The sequence below is a fragment of the Oncorhynchus masou genome, chromosome 6 (assembly GCF_036934945.1).
Source record: "Oncorhynchus masou masou isolate Uvic2021 chromosome 6, UVic_Omas_1.1, whole genome shotgun sequence".
NCBI classification, from domain to species: domain Eukaryota; kingdom Metazoa; phylum Chordata; class Actinopteri; order Salmoniformes; family Salmonidae; genus Oncorhynchus; species Oncorhynchus masou.
Window position 1 is genome coordinate 1,268,643 of NC_088217.1, and position 20,093 is coordinate 1,288,735.

The 20,093-nt window shown below is 48.2% G+C and overlaps 1 protein-coding gene across 1 annotated transcript in view; it reads left to right on the top strand.

Annotated features, from left to right (window-relative positions):
• fbln2 (fibulin 2) overlaps window positions 1–20,093 on the top strand; it is a 139,228-nt gene that overhangs the window by 79,835 nt on the left and 39,300 nt on the right. Inside the window, exon 6 of the mRNA XM_064967371.1 lies at window positions 13,632–13,818. Within this exon, the coding sequence (XP_064823443.1) occupies window positions 13,632–13,818 (187 nt within the window). The remainder of the gene's footprint in view (window positions 1–13,631; window positions 13,819–20,093) is intronic.

Genomic DNA, 20,093 nt, shown 5'->3' on the forward strand with positions numbered 1-20,093 from the left:
AGAGCTTTTTGGTCCTACAGTGGTTTGTCCACAGCTTGCATGGTACGGCAGAATTCTATGGCAAGTTATTTAAGTGTGAACCACTGGTACCATTAATGCTAGTTAGTGCTAGTTTAACCATCAAAGGGTGTCTTTGAGAAGCATTTGATAGCCTTCAATAGTGGCTGTACGAGATAATTGAAAACCTTTTTTTGTAAGAATATAGTATATGGGACTGATTTTAAGAATTGTTGCTTAATTAATTAGATTAATATTATGGTGTTTCTATTCCAAGAAAAATTAAAAACACTATGGGTTTCCGTTAGGATGAAACAGAAAATATGGCGCTGTACAACGTGACAGTCGGGAACAGTACTGGGCTAGTTAGCGAAAGAGACCCCGTGTCGTGCGGGTACCCGGCAGACCGGGGTTCAATTCCCTGACAGGGAGGAAGTAGTAGGCCGTCCGTATAAATAAGAATTTGTTCTTAACTGACTTGCCTAGTTAAATAAATGTTACAATAAGAGAATAATATTTCTACACCCTAATTGTATAATTGTAGTACCCAAACGGAAATTCAGTGAAATTGAAAAATCTCATTGATTTATCAAGACCAGTCCACATGCTTGTCTCAGAGCAGAGTGAAACGGTGCTAAAATAGGTGTAGGCTATTGCTTCAACTCCTATTGCTTCTAACTTCAATATGCTTTTTAAATAAATAAGACATACACCACATTTAACAGCACATTACTCAACACTAGTGACTCATGTTGCCTACGGTAGACCTACAGTATATCGAAAAATATGACGTGACTCTCCGCCAGTAATTACATATAGAGGATTCTAAATTAAAACCAAAAACCACCTCATGGGTCTCCCGGCGGCGGCCGGCATGGGTGTCACAAACCTGCATCTGTAGCATTTTGCATTGCGATGCAGTGACTTAAACAGCTGCGCCACTGGGGAGGCCCCATCCACAAAGCATCAAAATACAGAGATGTATATTGTTCTGCTAATAGCCCATAATTATAATACTCTACATGGTGTCCAGACGAGGATAACCAAAACATTTCTTTATTCAAGACTATCAGAAAGAATGTTGGTACTTATTTATTTTGATCCAAAGCCATGAATGAGTGAGTCACTCAGCTTTATGTAGGTGCTGGGCTATATGACTGTGCCATCAACTTGATAATATATAATGATATTTTGGAGGTTATTCCGTTTAAAAAAAACGAAAGTTAGCGATTGTAATCCGGCCAAATTAAATCAAATCAAATCAAATACACATGGTTAGCAGATCTTAATGCGAGTGTAGCAAAATGCTTGTGCTTCTAGTTCCGACAATGCAGTAATAACCAACAAGTAATCAAACTAACAATTCCAAAACTACTGTCTTATACACAGTGTAAGTGTAAAGAATATGTACATTAAGATAAATCAATGAGTGATGGTACAGAGCAGCATCGGCAAGATACAGTAGATGGTATCGAGTACAGTATATACATATGAGATGAGTATGTAAACAAAGTGGCATAGTTAAAGTGGCTAGTGATACATGTATTACATAAGGATGCAGTAGATGATATAGAGTACAGTATATACGTATACATATGAGATGAATAATGTAGGGTATGTAAACATTATATTAGGTAGCATTGTTTAAAGTGGCTAGTGATATATTTTACATCATTTCCCATCAATTCCCATTATTAAAGTGGCTGGAGTTGAGTCAGTGTGTTGGCAGCAGCCACTCAATGTTAGTGGTTGTTGTTTAACAGTCTGATGGCCTTGAGATAGAAGCTGTTTTTCAGTCTCTCGGTCCCAGCTTTGATGCACCTGTACTGACCTCGCCTTCTGGATGATAGCGGGGTGAACTGGGAGTGGCTTGGGTAGTTGTTATCCTTGATGATCTTTATGGCCTTCCTGTAACATCGGGTGGTGTAGGTGTCCTGGAGGGCAGGTAGTTTGCCCCCGGTGATGCGTTGTGCAGACCTCACTACCCTCTGGAGAGCCTTACGGTTGTGGGCGGAGCAGTTGCCGTACTAGGCGGTGATACAGCCCGCCAGGATGCTCTCGATTGTGCATCTGTAGAAGTTTGTGAGTGCTTTTGGTGGCCAAGCCGAATTTCTTCAGCCTCCTGAGGTTGAAGAGGCGCTGCTGCGCCTTCGTCACGATGCTGTCTGTGTGAGTGGACCAATTCAGTTTGTCTGTGATGTGTATGCCGAGGAACTTAAAACTTACTACCCTCTCCACTACTGTTCCATCGATGTGGATAGGGGGGTGTTCCCTCTGCTGTTTCCTGAAGTCCACAATCATCTCCTTAGTTTTGTTGACGTTGAGTGTGAGGTTATTTTCCTGACACCACACTCCGAGGGCCCTCACTCCGAGGGCCAAAACATTTATTTCTGTTTTTAGAGGGAGATAAACATTGGGCCAGCAGAATGTTCTCCACGGCGTCTCCAGACTGTCACGTCTGTCACGTGCTCAGTGTGAACCTGCTTTCATCTGTGAAGAGCACAGGGCGCCAGTTGCGAATTTGCCAATCTTGGTGTTCTCTGGCAAATGCCAAACGCCCTGCACGGTGTTGGGCTGTAAGCGCAACCCCCACCTGTGGACGTCGGGCCCTCATACCAGCCTCATGCAGTCGGTTTCTGACCATTTGAGCATACACATGCACATTTGTGGCCTGCTGTAGGTCATTTTGCAGGTCTCTGGCAGTGCTCCTCCTGCTCCTCCTTGCACAAAGGCAGAGGTATTGGTCCTGCTGCTGGGTTGTTGCCCTCCTACTGCCTCCTCCACGTCTCCTGATGTACTGGCCTGTCTCATGCTACCGCCTCCATGCTCTGGACACTACGCTGACAGACACAGCAAACCTTCTTGCCACAGCTCGCATTGATGTGCCATCCTGGATGAGCTGCACTACCTGAGCCACTTGTATGGGTTGTAGACTCCGTCTCATGCTACCACTAGAGTGAAAGCACCGCCAGCATTCAAAAGTGACCAAAACATCAGCCAGGAAGCATAGGAACTGAGAAGTGGTCTGGTTATCACCTGCAGAACCACTCCTTTATTGGGGGTGTCTTGCTAATTGCCTATAATTTCCACCTGTTGTCTATTCCATTTGCACAACAGCATGTGACATGTATTGTCAATCAGTGTTGCTTCCTAAGTGGACAGTTTGATTTCACAGAAGTGTGATTGACTTGGAGTTACATTGTGTTGTTTAAGTGTTCCCTTTATTTTTTTGAGCAGTGTATATTGTTCTGCTAATAACAGGGTTGATAATAGATCTGTGAGAATATCCATGGGGCTTTTATATCATTCTAAATTAATTATAATAATCGCTTTGTTTAAAAAATAACAATATTTTGGAGATGATTTTGTTTTCAAATAACATAAAATGAGGGACACAACGGCAATTCTTGAACATGGGATAAGACATTGTTACTAATTTGTAAATAAAACCAGTTTGTTATTTAGAATGATTTATTTCTGTTTTTAGAGAGAGAAACCCAAAAACCTACAGTCATCTCATCGGTCTCCCAGTTGAAGCCGGCACGGGTATGGAACCAGCGTCTGTAGCAACGCAGCTTGCCCTGCTGTGCAGTGTCTTAGACCATTGCGTCACTCAGGCGCTGTACAGTACAACGTGCCTGTTGGGAGTGGCCTACAGTATTACAGTAAGAGAAAAATCATCCTAAAAGAATAAAAACCTTAGTGTACCAACAGTTTTAGTAAGTAATACTGAAGTTGTGCACAATTATTACTTTCTATTTAGGTTTATGTCGCCCATTTATTGTCAGTTAGAGACACAGTAGCGCCTTGGGATTCAAAAGTATAACCAGTGCTCTAACTCCCCCTTGTGGTGGTCTGGAGCAATGACGTGGTGACACAGGGTATTGTACTAAACCACAAATTACCTCTTAAGTCCCGCAGCATAATCACTAAATCTTTAGTGGAGCAACTACTGTAGACTTGGTGCTCTGGTACCATTTGCTTTGCAGTAGCAGAGGATCCAGTCTATGACTTGGGTGACTGGAGTCTGAAAATTTTATGGGCTTTCCTCTGACACCACCTATTATATAGGTTCTGGATGGTAGGAAGCTTGACCCCAGTTATTATACTGGGCGGTACACATACCCTCTGTAGCGCCTTATGGTTAGATGCCGGCCGTTGCCATACCAGGCGGTGAGGCAACCGGTCAGGATGCTCTCGATGGTGCAGCTGTAGATCTTTTTGAGGATCTGGAGACCCATGCCAAGTCTTTTCAGTCTCCTGAGGGGGAAAAGGTTTTGTCGTGCCGTCTTCACTACTGCCTTGGTATGTTTGGACCATGATCGTTTGTTGGTGATGTGGACAACAAGGAACTTGAAACTCTCGACCCGGCTCCACTACAGCCCGGCCGATGTTAATAGGGGCCTGTTTGGCCCGCCTTTTCCTGTAGTCCACGATCAGCTCCTTTGTCTTGCTCACATTGAGGGAGAGGTTGTTGTCCTGGCACCACACTGCCAGTTCTCTGTGCGACTGCACTTGAAGAAACTTTCTAAGTTCTTGAAATTTTCCGGATTGACTGACCTTCATAATGAACTGTCATTTCTCTTTGCTTATTTGAGCTGTTCTTGCCCTTTTTTTGGGGGGGGGGGTCTTTTACCAAATAGGGCTATAGTCTGTATACTCTACCTTGTCCCAACACAAATGATTGGCTCAAATCATTAGGAATGAAATAAATTCCACAAATGTACTTTTAACAAGGCACACCTGTTAATTGAAATGCATTCCAGGTGACTACCTCATGAAGCTGTTGAGAGAATGCCAAAAGTGTGCAAAGCTGTCATCAAGGCAAAAAGTGGCTACTTTGAAGAATCTCAAATATAAAATATATTTTGATTTGTTGAACACTTTTTTGGTTACTACATGATTCCATATAAGTTATTTCATAGTTTTGATGTCTTCACTATTATTCTACAAATAAAGAAAAACCCTCGAATGAGTAAGCGTGTCCAAACGTTTGACTGGTACTGTAAATGACAAATGTGTGTTTTGTGTCCCAGAGACTCTTGGGACTGCACTCATGTCAGAAGATAACCTACTGTTTATTTGGAAGACTCTGATATTGTTTTATTTTGACCCAACTGTTATGTACCCCGGTTTAATTTTCTTTGATAATTTTTCTCAGAAGATTCTTTATTCATGAGATGAAGTGGGGGGAGAACAAACCCCTGTTTAAATTGTTTAAAAGATCATTTCGAAAAGAAAAAAAACATCACACCTTTTGACATGTAATACTCCTGTCTGTTACGTTGTTGTTGTATGCATGTTGTCTGTATATTTTTGCTTTTGTGTCATTGTTCAATAAAATATAAAATACTAAGGTTGCTTTGTTTTATTATGTTGGGAGTTATTTTACAACTTGCATTGATGATCATGTTTCTATAAGAAAAGAAGAGAAAAAAGACTGCCATTTGTTCTCTGGAACTGTCACCAGCTGTCTACTACCTTACGTACAGATAACGTGATTGGCAGAGATAGTACCATGGATAGAACACACATTTTGATTGGTTTACAGTTTAGGTACTTTTATGTCAAGCTAGTGAACATAAAAGTAAGTATTTAGAACAAATTTACTCAACCCAACACCGATGGGAGCCAGTGTAGCCCAACACCGATGGGTGCCAATATCGCCCAACACCGATGGGTGCCAATATCGCCCAACACCGATGGGTGCCAATATCGCCCAACACCTATGATTTCCAGTATAGCCCAACACCTATGATTTCCAGTATAGCCCAACACCTATGATTTCCAGTATAGCCCAACACTGATGGTTGCCAGTATAGAGCTTGTACAGGGCAGATTAACATGCGCAACCAACAGACAGGGTGGGGGGGGTTGCGAACTTGACGACGACTCATATTTCCTGCAACTTTCTGAAGAGGCAGCAAGAATGTGTGAGCGGTGCACGTCTACCACTTTGATAAGGAGATACATAGTTAAAAGCCAGGAAGACGATATATAAAGTATTTACTTTGCTCTTTTTTCACGATGAGCCATGAATCTCATAGGGACCTCGGTCATCACTGGTTATCTAGCCGTTAGCCAGCAGGGGTGAATCGGAGGCTGTAAGTATTCAGAGATGTATCCTTGTAATGCTTAGAGAAGAACTTATGTCAAGTGTTATTGAAGTGTTCTGGTTGCAGGTTCACTTGGCACATCTAAAGCCTTTTCTTTTGGGGTGCTGCTTCAGGCCACCAGGTGCTAACAGTCAGTATCTAAATAATATGTGTGAAATGTTTGATAGTGTATGTGATGAAAACAGAGAGGTCTACTTTCTTGGGGACCTGAATATTGACTGGTTTTCATCAAGCTGTCCGCTCAAAAGGAAGCTTCTCACTGTATCCAGTGCCTGTAATCTGGTTCAGGTTATTAATAAACCTACCAGGGTGTTTACAAACACTACAGGAACAAGATCATCCACATATATAGGTCACATTTTTGCGAATCATCAAATCGATTTATAAAGCCCTTCTTACATCAGCTGATATCTCAAAGTGCTGAACAAATCAAATTTTATTTGTCACATACACATGGTTAGCAGATATTAATGCGAGTGTAGCGAAATGCTTGTGCTTCTAGTTCCGACAATGCAGTAATAACCAACAAGTAATCTAACAAACCATTCCAAAACTACTGTCTTATACACTCAAGTGTAAGGGGATAAAGAATATGTACATAAAGATATATGAATGAGTGATGGTACAGAGCAGCATAGGCAAGATACAGTAGATGGTATCGAGTACAGTATATACATATGAGATGAGTATGTAAACAAAGTGGCATAGTTAAAGTGGCTAGTGATACATGTATTACATAAGGATGCAGTAGATGATATAGAGTACAGTATATATGTATACATATGAGATGAATAATGTAGGGTATGTAAACATTATATTAGGTAGCATTGTTTAAAGTGGCTAGTGATATATTTTACATCATTTCCCATCAATTCCCATTATTAAAGTGGCTGGAGTTGAGTCAGTGTCAGTGTGTTGGCAGCAGCCACTCAATGTTAGTGGTGGCTGTTTAACAGTCTGATGGCCTTGAGATAGAAGCTGTTATTCAGTCTCTCGGTCCCAGCTTTGATGCACCTGTACTGACCTCGCCTTCTGGATCATAGCGGGGTGAACAGGCAGTGGCTCGGGTGGTTGTTGTCCTTGATGATCTTTATGGCCTTCCTGTAACATCGGGTGGTGTAGGTGTCCTGGAGGGCAGGTAGTTTGCCCCCGGTGATACGTTGTGCAGACCTCACTACCCTCTGGAGAGCCTTACGGTTGTGGGCGGAGCAGTTGCCGTACCAGGCGGTGATACAGCCCACCAGGATGCTCTCGATTGTGCATCTGTAGAAGTTTGTGAGTGCTTTTGGTGTCAAGCCCAATTTCTTCAGCCTCCTGAGGTTGATGAGGTGCTGCTGCGAATTCTTCACGATGCTGTCTGTGTGTGTGGACCAATTCAGTTTGTCTGTGATGTGTATGCCGAGGAACTTAAAACTTACTACCCTCTCTACTACTGTTCCATCGATGTGGATAGGGGGGTGTTCCCTCTGCTGTTTCCTGAAGTCCACAATCATCTCCTTAGTTTTGTTGACGTTGAGTGTGAGGTTATTTTCCTGACACCACACTCTGAGGGCCCTCACCTCCTCCCTGTAGGCCGTCTCGTCGTTGTTGGTAATCAAGCCTACCACTGTTGTGTCGTCCGCAAACTTGATGATTGAGTTGGAGGCGTGCGTTGCCGCGCAGTCGTGGGTGAACAGGGAACACAGGAGAGGGCTCAGAACGCACCCATGTGGGGCCCCAGTGTTGAGGATCAGCGGGGTGGAGATGTTGTTGCCTACCCTCACCACCCGGGAGCGGCCCGTCAGGAAGTCCAGTACCCAGTTGCACAGGGCGTGGTCGAGACCCAGGGTCTCAAGCTTGATGACGACCTTGGAGGGTACTATGGTGTTAAATGCTGAGCCTTAGTCGATGAACAGCATTCTCACATAGGTATTCCTCTTTTCCAGATGGGTTAGGGCAGTGTGCAGTGTGGTTGAGATTGCATCGTCTGTGGACCTATTTGGGCGGTAAGCAAATTGGAGTGGGTCTAGGGTGTCAGGTAGGGTGGAGGTGATATGGTCCTTGACTAGTCTCTCAAAGCACTTCATGATGACGGAAGTGAGTGCTACGGGGCGTTTAGCTCAGTCGTTTAGCTCAGTTACCTTAGCTTTCTTGGGAACAGGAACAATGGTGGCCCTCTTGAAGCATGTGGGAACAGCAGACTGGTATAGGGATTGATTGAATATGTCCGTAAACACACCAGCCAGCTGGTCTGCGCATGCTCTGAGGGCGCGGCTGGGGATGCCGTCTGGGCCTGCAGCCTTGCGAGGGTTAACAAGTTTAAATGTTTTACTCACCTCGGCTGCAGTGAAGGAGAGACCGCATGTTTCCGTTGCAGGCCGTGTCAGTGGCACTGTATTGTCCTCAAAGCGGGCAAAAAAGTTATTTAGTCTGCCTGGGAGCAAGACATCCTGGTCCATGACTGAGCTGGATTTATTCTTATAGTCTGTGATTGACTGTAGACCCTGCCACATACCTCTTGTGTCTGAGCCGTTGAATCTCTATACTGACGCTTAGCTTGTTTGATAGCCTTACGGAGGGAATAGCTGCACTGTTTGTATTCAGTCATGTTACCAGTCACCTTGCCCTGATTAAAAGCAGTGGTTCGCGCTTTCAGTTTCACACGAATGCTGCCATCAATCCACGGTTTCTGGTTAGGGAATGTTTTAATCGTTGCTATGGGAACGACATCTTCAACGCACGTTCTAATGAACTCGCACACCGAATCAGCGTATTCGTCAATGTTGTTGCCTGACGCAATACATGTCCCAGTCCACGTGATGGAAGCAGTCTTGGAGTGTGGAATCAGCTTGGTCGGACCAGCGTTGGACAGACCTCAGCGTGGGAGCTTCTTGTTTCAGTTTCTGTCTGTAGGCAGGGATCAGCAAAATGGAGTCGTGGTCAGATTTTCCGAAAGGGGGGCAGGGCTGGGCCTTATATGCGTCGCGGAAGTTAGAATAACAGTGATCCAAGGTTTTGCCAGCCCTGGTGGGGCAATCGATATGCTGATACATTTTAGGGAGTCTTGTTTTCAGATTAGCCTTGTTAAAATCCCCAGCTACAATGAATGCAGCCTCAGGATGTATGGATTCCAGTTTGCAAAGAGTCAAATAAAGTTTGTTCAGAGCCATCGATGTGTCTGCTTGGGGGGGGGATATATACGGCTGTGATTATAATCGAAGAGAATTCTCTTGGTAGATAATGCGGTCTGCATTTGATTGTGAGGAATTCTAAATCAGGCGAACAGAAGGATTTGAGTTCCTGTATGTTTCTTTCATCGCACCACGTCTCGTTAGCCATAAGGCATATGCCCCCGCCCCTCTTCTTACCAGAAAGGTGTTTGTTTCTGTCGGCGCGGTGCGTGGAGAAACCCGTTGGCTGCACCGCTTCGGATAGCGTCTCTCCAGTGAGCCATGTTTCTGTGAAGCAAAGAACGTTACAGTCTCTGATGTCCCTCTGGAATGCTACCCTTGCTCGGATTTCATCAACCTTGTTGTCAAGAGACTGGACATTGGCGAGAAGAATGCTAGGAAGTGGGGCACGATGTGCCTGTCCCCGAAGTCTGACCAGAAGACCTCCTCGTTTCCCTCTTTTACGAAGTCGTTTTTTTCCGTCGCCAGGGATCCATTCCGTTGTCCTTGTTGAAAGGCAGAACACAGGATCCGCTTCGCGAAAGTCATATTCTTGGTCGTACTGATGGTGAGTTGACGCTGATCTTATATTCAGTAGTTCTTCTCGACTGTATGTAATGAAACCTAAGATGACCTGGGGTACTAATGTAAGAAATAACACGTAAAAAAAACAAAATCTGCATAGTTTCCTAGGAACACGAAGCGAGACGGCCATCTCTGTCGGCGCCGGAAGTGATCCTTGATGAAAACCTGCTCCAGAGCGCTCATGACCTCAAACTGGGGAGAAGGTTCACCTTCTGACAGAACAACGACACTAAGCACAAAGCCAAGACAATGTAGAAGTGGCTTCGGGACAAGTCTCTGAATGTCCTTTAGTGGCCCAGCCAGATCCCGGACTTGGATCCGATCGAACATCTCTGGAGAGACCTGAAAATAGCTGTGCGATGACCCTCCGCATCCAACCTGACAGAGCTTGAGAGGATCTGCAGAGAAGAATGGGAGAAACTCCCCAAATACAGGTGTGCCAAGCTTGTAGCATCACACCCAAGAAGACTCAAGGCTGTAATCGCTGCCAAAGGTGCTTCAACAAAGTACTGGGTAAAGGGTCTGAATACTTAAGTAAATGTCATATCTCCATTTTTTTTGTAATACATTTTCAAATACTTCTACAAATCTGTATTTTCTTTGTCATTATGTGTTTTTGTGTGTAGATTGATGAGGGAAAAAACGATTTAATCAATTTTATAATAACGCTGTAACGTAAAAAATCTGGAAAAAGTCAAGTGGTCTGAATTCTTTCCAAAAGAATCTTGGCTGATACTGCTCTGTAAACAGAGACCTGAACAGACAGGTTTATATCTTGGCTGATACTGCTCTGTAAACAGAGACCAGACAGGTTTAGTATTTTATTATCAGCTCTCTCTCATGTTTAATAAGGCTGAGGGGCAGAGAGAGATGGCAGAGAGAGATGGCAGGGGCAGAGAGAGATGGCAGGGGCAGAGAGAGATGGCAGGGGGAGATGGCAGGGGCAGAGAGAGATGGCAGCGGCAGAGAGAGATGGCAGGGAGAAATGGCAGGAGCAGAGAGAGATGGCAGGGGCAGAGAGAGATGGCAGGGGCAGAGACAGATGGCAGGGGCAGAGAGAGATGGCAGGAGCAGAGAGAGATGGCAGGGGCAGAGAGAGATGGCAGGAGCAGAGAGAGATCGCAGGGGCAGAGAGAGATGGCAGGGGCAGAGAGAGATGGCAGGGGCAGGGGAGATGGCAGGGGCAGAGAAAGATGGCAGGGGCAGAGAGAGATGGTAGGGGCAGGGAGAAATGGCAGGGGCAGAGAGAGATGGCAGGGAGAGATGGCAGGGGCATGGAGAGATGGCAGGGGCATGGGAGATGGCAGGAGCAGAGAGAGATGGCAGGGCAGAGAGAGATGGCAGGAGCAGAGAGAGATGGCAGGGGCAGAGAGAGATGGCAGGGGCAGAGAGAGATGGCAGGGAGAAATGGCAGGAGCAGAGAGAGATTGCAGGGGCAGAGAGAGATGGCAGGGAGAGATGGCAGGGGCAGAGAGAGATGGCAGGAGCAGGGAGAAATGGCAGGGGCAGAGAGAGATGGCAGGGAGAGATGGCAGGGGCATGGAGAGATGGCAGGGGCATGGAGAGATGGCAGGAGCAGAGAGAGATGGCAGGAACAGAGAGATGGCAGGGGCAGAGAGAGATGGCAGGGGCAGAGAGAGATGGCAGGGGCAGAGAGAGATGGCAGGGGCAGGGAGAGATGGCAGGGGCAGAGAGATGGCAGGGGCAGAGAGAGATGGCAGGGAGAAATGGCAGGAGCAGAAAGAGATTGCAGGGGCAGAGAGAGATTGCAGGGGCAGAGAGAGATGGCAGGGGCAGAGAGAGATGGCAGGGAGAGATGGCAGGGGCAGAGAGAGATGGCAGGAGCAGAGAGAGATGGCAGGAGCAGAGAGAGATGGCAGGAGCAGAGAGAGATGGCAGGAGCAGAGAGAGATGGCAGGAGCAGAGAGAGATGGCAGGGGCAGAGAGAGATGGCAGGAGCAGAGAGAGATGGCAGGAGCAGAGAGAGATGGCAGGGGCAGAGAGAGATGGCAGGAGCAGAGAGAGATGGCAGGAGCAGAGAGAGATGGCAGGGGCAGAGAGAGATGGCAGGGGCAGAGAGAGATGGCAGGGGCAGAGAGAGATGGCAGGGGCAGAGAGAGATGGCAGGAGCAGAGAGAGATGGCAGGGGCAGAGAGAGATGGCAGGGGCAGAGAGAGATGGCAGGGAGAAATGGCAGGAGCAGAGAGAGATGGCAGAGAGAGATGGCAGGGGCATGGAGAGATGGCAGGGGCATGGAGAGATGGCAGGAGCAGAGAGAGATGGCAGGAACAGAGAGATGGCAGGGGCAGAGAGAGATGGCAGGGGCAGAGAGAGATGGCAGGGGCAGAGAGAGATGGCAGGGGCAGGGAGAGATGGCAGGGAGAAATGGCAGAAGCAGAAAGAGATTGCAGGGGCAGAGAGAGATGGCAGGGGCAGAGAGAGATGGCAGGAAGAGATGGCAGGGGCAGAGAGAGATGGCAGGAGCAGAGAGAGATGGCAGGAGCAGAGAGAGATGGCAGGGGCAGAGAGAGATGGCAGGGGGAGATGGCAGGGGCAGAGAGAGATGGCAGGGGCAGAGAGAGGTGGCAGGGGCAGAGAGAGATTGCAGGGGCAGAGAGAGATGGCAGGAGCAGGGAGAAATGGCAGGGGCAGAGAGAGATGGCAGAGAGAGATGGCAGGGGCAGAGAGAGATGGCAGGAGCAGGGAGAAATGGCAGGGGCAGAGAGAGATGGCAGGGAGAGATGGCAGGGGCATGGAGAGATGGCAGGGGCATGGAGAGATGGCAGGAGCAGAGAGAGATGGCAGGAACAGAGAGATGGCAGGGGCAGAGAGAGATGGCAGGGGCAGAGAGAGATTGCAGGGGCAGAGAGAGATGGCAGGGGCAGAGAGATGGCAGGGAGAGATAGCAGGGGCAGAGAGATGGCAGGGAGAGATAGCAGGGGCAGGGAGAGATGGCAGGAGCAGAGAGAGATGGCAGGGGCAGAGAGAGATGGCAGGGGCAGAGAGAGATGGCAGGGGCAGAGAGAGATGGCAGGGGCAGAGAGAGATGGCAGGGGCAGAGAGAGATGGTAGGGGCAGGGAGAAATGGCAGGGGCAGAGAGAGATGGCAGGGAGAGATGGCAGGGGCATGGAGAGATGGCAGGGGCATGGAGAGATGGCAGGAGCAGAGAGAGATGGCAGGAACAGAGAGAGATGGCAGGGGCAGAGAGAGATGGCAGGGGCAGAGAGAGATGGCAGGGGCAGGGAGAGATGGCAGGGGCAGAGAGATGGTAGGGGCAGGGAGAGAGATGAGAGGGGGTGTGAGGGATGAGTGTGGAGGAGAGGGGGATGAGAGGTTAGGAGAGGGAGGAGAGGAGAGATGAGGGAAGGAGAGGAATGAGAGGGCAGGAGAGGGAGAGGAGAGGAGATGAATGAGGGAGGAAAGAGGAGGCTGAGGGGAGGAAGGAAGAAGAGAGGAGAGGGGAGGAGGGAGAGGAGAGGAAGGGAGGTGGGAGAGGGGTGGAGATGAGATGGGAGGAGAGGAATGAAAGGGGAGGAGAGGGAGGCAAGGAGGGAGGCAAGGAGGGAGTGAGGAGAAGGAAGTGAATGGACCACTGTGACGTGTGTGTGTGTGTGTGTGTGTGTGTGTGTGTGTGTGTGTGTGTGTGTGTGTGTGTGTGTGTGTGTGTGTGTGTGTGTGTGTGTGTGTGTGTGTGTGTGTGTGTGTGTGTGTGTGTGTGTGTGTGTGTGTGTGTGTGTGTGTCCGTGTGTGTCCGTGTGTGTCTGTGTGTCCTCCCCTCTCCAGGTGTGCTGCAGTTGTTGTGTGCTGGGTCTGGCTCTACATGCTGAAGGTAGAGGGTGTGATGCCCACCAGTACCTGGGGAACCCCTGTGGTCATGTCCTGCTCACCTGCTGTGAAGAGGAGGGGCTCAGCCCTAACCAAACACAGAGGAGGAAGGAGAGGCCCAGGCCTACTGCCCTGTCTGAGAAAGGTAAATCACCTCACACCAGGCCTACTGCCCTGTCTGAGAAAGGTAAATCACCTCACACCAGACCTACTGCCCTGTCTGAGAAAGGTAAATCACCTCACACCAGACCTACTGCCCTGTCTGAGAAAGGTAAATCACCTCACACCAGACCTACTGCCCTGTCTGAGACAGGTAAATCACCTCACACCAGACCTACTGCCCTGTCTGAGACAGGTAAATCACCTCACTCCAGGCCTACTGCCCTGTCTGAGACAGGTAAATCACCTCACTCCAGGCCTACTACCCTGTCTGAGACAGGTAAATCCCCTCACACCAGACCTACTGCCCTGTCTGAGAAAGGTAAATCACCTCACACCAGACCTACTGCCCTGTCTGAGACAGGTAAATCACCTCACACCAGACCTACTGCCCTGTCTGAGACAGGTAAATCACCTCACACCAGACCTACTACCCTGTCTGAGACAGGTAAATCACCTCACACCAGACCTACTGCCCTGTCTGAGACAGGTAAATCACTTCACTCCAGACCTACTACCCTGTCTGAGAAAGTTAAATCACTTCACTCCAGGCCTACTACCCTGTCTGAGACAGGTAAATCACCTCACACCAGACCTACTGCCCTGTCTGAGAAAGGTAAATCACCTCACACCAGACCTACTGCCCTGTCTGAGACAGGTAAATCACCTCACACCAGACCTACTACCCTGTCTGAGAAAGGTAAATCACCTCACACCAGACCTACTACCCTGTCTGAGACAGGTAAATCACCTCACACCAGACCTACTGCCCTGTCTGAGAAAGGTAAATCACCTCACACCAGACCTACTGCCCTGTCTGAGAAAGGTAAATCACCTCACACCAGACCTACTGCCCTGTCTGAGAAAGGTAAATCACCTCACACCAGACCTACTGCCCTGTCTGAGAAAGGTAAATCACCTCACACCAGACCTACTGCCCTGTCTGAGACAGGTAAATCACCTCACACCAGACCTACTGCCCTGTCTGAGACAGGTAAATCACCTCACACCAGACCTACTGCCCTGTCTGAGAAAGGTAAATCACCTCACACCAGACCTACTGCCCTGTCTGAGACAGGTAAATCACCTCACACCAGACCTACTGCCCTGTCTGAGACAGGTAAATCACCTCACTCCAGGCCTACTGCCCTGTCTGAGACAGGTAAATCACCTCACTCCAGGCCTACTACCCTGTCTGAGACAGGTAAATCCCCTCACACCAAACCTACTGCCCTTGTCTGAGACAGGTAAATCTCCTCACACCAGACCTACTACCCTGTCTGAGAAAGGTAAATCACCTCACACCAGACCTACTGCCCTGTCTGAGACAGGTAAATCACCTCACACCAGACCTACTGCCCTGTCTGAGAAAGGTAAATCACCTCACACCAGACCTACTGCCCTGTCTGAGAAAGGTAAATCACCTCACACCAGACCTACTGCCCTGTCTGAGAAAGGTAAATCACCTCACACCAGACCTACTGCCCTGTCTGAGACAGGTAAATCACCTCACACCAGACCTACTGCCCTGTCTGAGACAGGTAAATCACCTCACTCCAGGCCTACTGCCCTGTCTGAGACAGGTAAATCACCTCACTCCAGGCCTACTACCCTGTCTGAGACAGGTAAATCCCCTCACACCAAACCTACTGCCCTTGTCTGAGACAGGTAAATCTCCTCACACCAGACCTACTACCCTGTCTGAGAAAGGTAAATCACCTCACACCAGACCTACTGCCCTGTCTGAGACAGGTAAATCACCTCACACCAGACCTACTGCCCTGTCTGAGAAAGGTAAATCACCTCACACCAGACCTACTGCCCTGTCTGAGACAGGTAAATCACCTCACACCAGACCTACTGCCCTGTCTGAGACAGGTAAATCACCTCACTCCAGGCCTACTGCCCTGTCTGAGACAGGTAAATCACCTCACTCCAGGCCTACTACCCTGTCTGAGACAGGTAAATCCCCTCACACCAAACCTACTGCCCTGTCTGAGACAGGTAAATCACCTCACTCCAGGCCTACTGCCCTGTCTGAGACAGGTAAATCACCTCACTCCAGGCCTACTACCCTGTCTGAGACAGGTAAATCCCCTCACTCCAGACCTACTGCCTTTTCTGAGAAAAGTAAATCTCCTCACTCCAAGCCTACTGCCCTTTCTGAGAAAAGTAAATCTCCTCACTCCAGACCTACTGCCCTGTCTGAGAAAAGTAAATCTCCTCACACACAATAACCCATAACCCATAATGTTTAAGTGGAATTTCATGTCTTGAGTCAATAAGTATTCAACCCCTTGGTTATGGCAAGCCTAAATACGTTCAGGAGTAAAAATGTACTAACAAGTCACATAATAAGTTGCATGTACTCACTCTGTGTGCAATAATAGTGTTTCACATGATTTCTGAATGACTTCCTCATCGCTGTACCCCACACAATTATCTGTAAGACTGTGCAATAAATTCAACCACAAAGACCAGGAAGGTTTTCCAATGCCTCGCAAAGAAGGGCACCTATTGGTAGATGGGTAAAAAAAGCAGACATTGACTATTCCTTTGAGCATTGTGAAGTTATTCATTACACTTTAGATGCTGTATCAATACACCCAGTCACTACAAAGATACAGGCGTCCTTCCTAACTCAGTTGCCGGAGAGGAAGGAAACCGGGATTTCAACATTTGTATTTGTATTTATTATGGATTCACATTAGTTCCTGCCAAGGCAGAACTGAGAGGACAAGTACATTAGTGTGTCTAGTTTGAGAAACAGATGCCTCACAAGTCCTTAACTGGCAGCTTCATTAAATAGTACCTGCAAGACACCGTGGCTCATACTCTTCAGCAGCACCTGGAAGAGATACTGGTGAGGACTGCCTGAATATACAAATACATACAGACAGTTAAAGCTATGTGAAGGCAGGACAGAGAGGATACAGACAGTTAAAGCTATGTGAAGGCAGGACAGAGAGGATACAGACAGTTAAAGCTATGTGAAGGCAGGACAGAGAGGATACAGACAGTTAAAGCTATGTGAAGGCAGGACAGAGAGGGCACAGACAGTTAAAGCTATGTGAAGGCAGGACAGAGAGGGCACAGAGGATACAGACAGTTAAAGCTATGTGAAGGCAGGACAGAGAGAGCACAGAGGATACAGACAGTTAAAGATATGTGAAGGCAGGACAGAGAGAGCACAGAGGATACAGACAGTTAAAGATATGTGAAGGCAGGACAGAGAGAGCACAGAGGATACAGACAGTTAAAGCTATGTGAAGGCAGGACAGAGAGGGCACAGAGGATACAGACAGTTAAAGCTATGTGAAGGCAGGACAGAGAGAGCACAGAGGATACAAACAGTTAAAGATATGTGAAGGCAGGACAGAGAGAGCACAGAGGATACAGACAGTTAAAGATATGTGAAGGCAGGACAGAGAGGGCACAGAGGATACAGACAGTTAAAGCTATGTGAAGGCAGGACAGAGAGAGCACAGAGGATACAAACAGTTAAAGATATGTGAAGGCAGGACAGAGAGAGCACAGAGGATACAGACAGTTAAAGATATGTGAAGGCAGGACAGAGAGAGCACAGAGGATACAGACAGTTAAAGATATGTGAAGGCAGGACAGAGAGAGCACAGAGGATACAGACAGTTAAAGCTATGTGAAGGCAGGACAGAGAGGGCACAGAGGATACAGACAGTTAAAGCTATGTGAAGGCAGGACAGAGAGGGCACAGAGGATACAGACAGTGTGTGTTTTGGAGGTTAACAGAAGATTAGGATCTGTAGAGAACCGAGGACATCATCAGAGAACAGAGGACATCATCAGAGGACATCGGACAACAGAAGATAAGGATCTGTAGAGATCAGAGGACATCAGACAACAGAAGATAAGGATCTGTAGAGATCAGAGGACACGAAGAGTCTCCTTGGGTTCCCCTTTCTGTTCTCCAGTAGCAGCTCCTGATGCGTCATTCTGTTCCAATGTCCTGTTCTGATGGCCATTTTGTAGTTAGGGCCTTGGTGGAATGAACCAAATCTGGAAGTTACACACACACACACTTACACTTTCAGATGCCCCTAGGCTCCCCAACAGTCCTGTGACAATCATGATTACAATAATGAGGATGAAGGCAGAGTCTGTAAAATGTCCTCTAGTCTACTGTCCAGGAACCTCCACAGCCCAGTAGGAATTCTCTCCAATCACCCCCCCCCACACACACACACACACACTCTCTATGCCATGTTGTGTTATCTGTCTGAAAGGGATTTTAATCCCATACTTTTCATTTACCCGGGAACCCAGGACAGAGCAAACCTTTACAACAATAGAGAAAATATTTTTATTGGTGAGGATATGTCATTTGCAATTATTCTCCCCATTTGACTCACAGGGCATTCAGCCTGAACACTGGATTCATTATCCAGACAAAGGGAGAGAAATAATGACCCTCCTCTCCGCCGTCTCCAAAACCCTCTTTATGTTGACTTTCACCAGTCAAATGGATGTCTCTAACTGGTCCAGGGTTCTGGCACCACATCCAAATGGCCACAACAGAGAGCGTCAACTGGCCAGAGTATCAACAAGACAAACCTAGGATGTGTCCCAAATGCCACCCTATTTGCTATATAGTGCACTATTTTGAATAGCCCCCTATGGGTCCTGTAGTGCACTATATTTGGCTCCTGGTCAACAGTAGTGCAATATATAGGGGGTAGGATGCTATTTGGGACTAAGCCTGAACACAGCATCAACCACCCACCCAGCTTGCTAACCACCCAGCCATCTAACCACCCACCCACCCAGCTAACCACCCATCAAGCTAGCTAACCACCTACCCACCCAGGTAGCTAACAACCAACCCACAAAGCTAGCTAACCACCCACCCACACAGCTAGCTAACAACCCACCCACTCTGCTAGCTAACTACCCACCCACCCACACAGCTAGCTAACCACCCACCCACCCAGCTTCCTAACCACCCACCCACACAGCTAGCTAACCACCCACACAGCTAGCTAACCACCCACACAGCTAGCTAACTACCCACTCACCCACACTGCTAGCTAACCACCCACCCACACAACTAGCTAACCACTCACCCACACAGCTAGCCAACCACCCACCCACACAGCTAGCTAACCACCCAACCAGCTAGCTAACCACCCACCCACCCAGCTAACCACCCACCCACACAGCTAACCACCCACCCACCCACACTGCTAGCTAACCACCCACCCAACCACACTGCTAGCTAATCACCCACTCAACCACACTGCTAGCTAACCACTCACCCACACATCTAGCTAACCACCCACCCACACAGCTAGCTAACCACCCACCCACACAGCTAGCTAACCACCCACCCAGCTAGCTAACCACCCAGCCACCAACCCAACTAGTTAACCCCCCACCTACACAGCTAGCTAACCACCCACCCATCTAGCTAATCACCCACCCACCCACACAGCTAGCTAACCACCCACCCACCCACCCAGCTTCCTAACCACCCACACAGCTAGCTAACCACCCACACAGCTAGCTAATCAACCACTCAACCACACTGCTAGCTAACCACTCACCCACACAGCTAGCTAACCACCCACCCACACAGCTAGCTAACCACACACCCACACATCTAGCTAACCAGCCACCTGCCCAGCTAACCACCCAACCACGCAGCTAGCTAACCACCCACCCACATAGCAAGTTAACCACCCAACCAGCTATCTAACCACCCACCCACCCACACAGCTAGCTAACCACCCACCTAGTTAACCACCCACCCACCCACCCACACAACTAGCTAACCACCCACCCACACAGCTGGCTAACTAACCACCCACCCAGCTAGCTAACCACACATCCAGCTAGCTAACCACCCACCCACCCAGCTAGCTAACCACCCATCCAGCTAGCTAATCACCCACACAGCTAGCTAACTACCCACTCACTCACACTGCTAGCTAACCACCCACCCACACAACTAGCTAACCACTCACTCACACAGCTAGCTAACAACCCACCACCCAGCTAGCTAACCACCCACCCGCCAAGTTAACCACCCAACCACGCAGGTAGCTAACCACCCACCCACACAGCTAGCTAACCACCAAACCAGCTAGCTAACCACCCACCCACCCACACAGCTAGCTAACCAACCACCCACCCACACTGCAAGCTAACCACCCATCCACACTGCTAGCCAACCACCCACCCACCCACACCTCTAGCTAACCACCCACAGTGCAAGCTAACCACCCA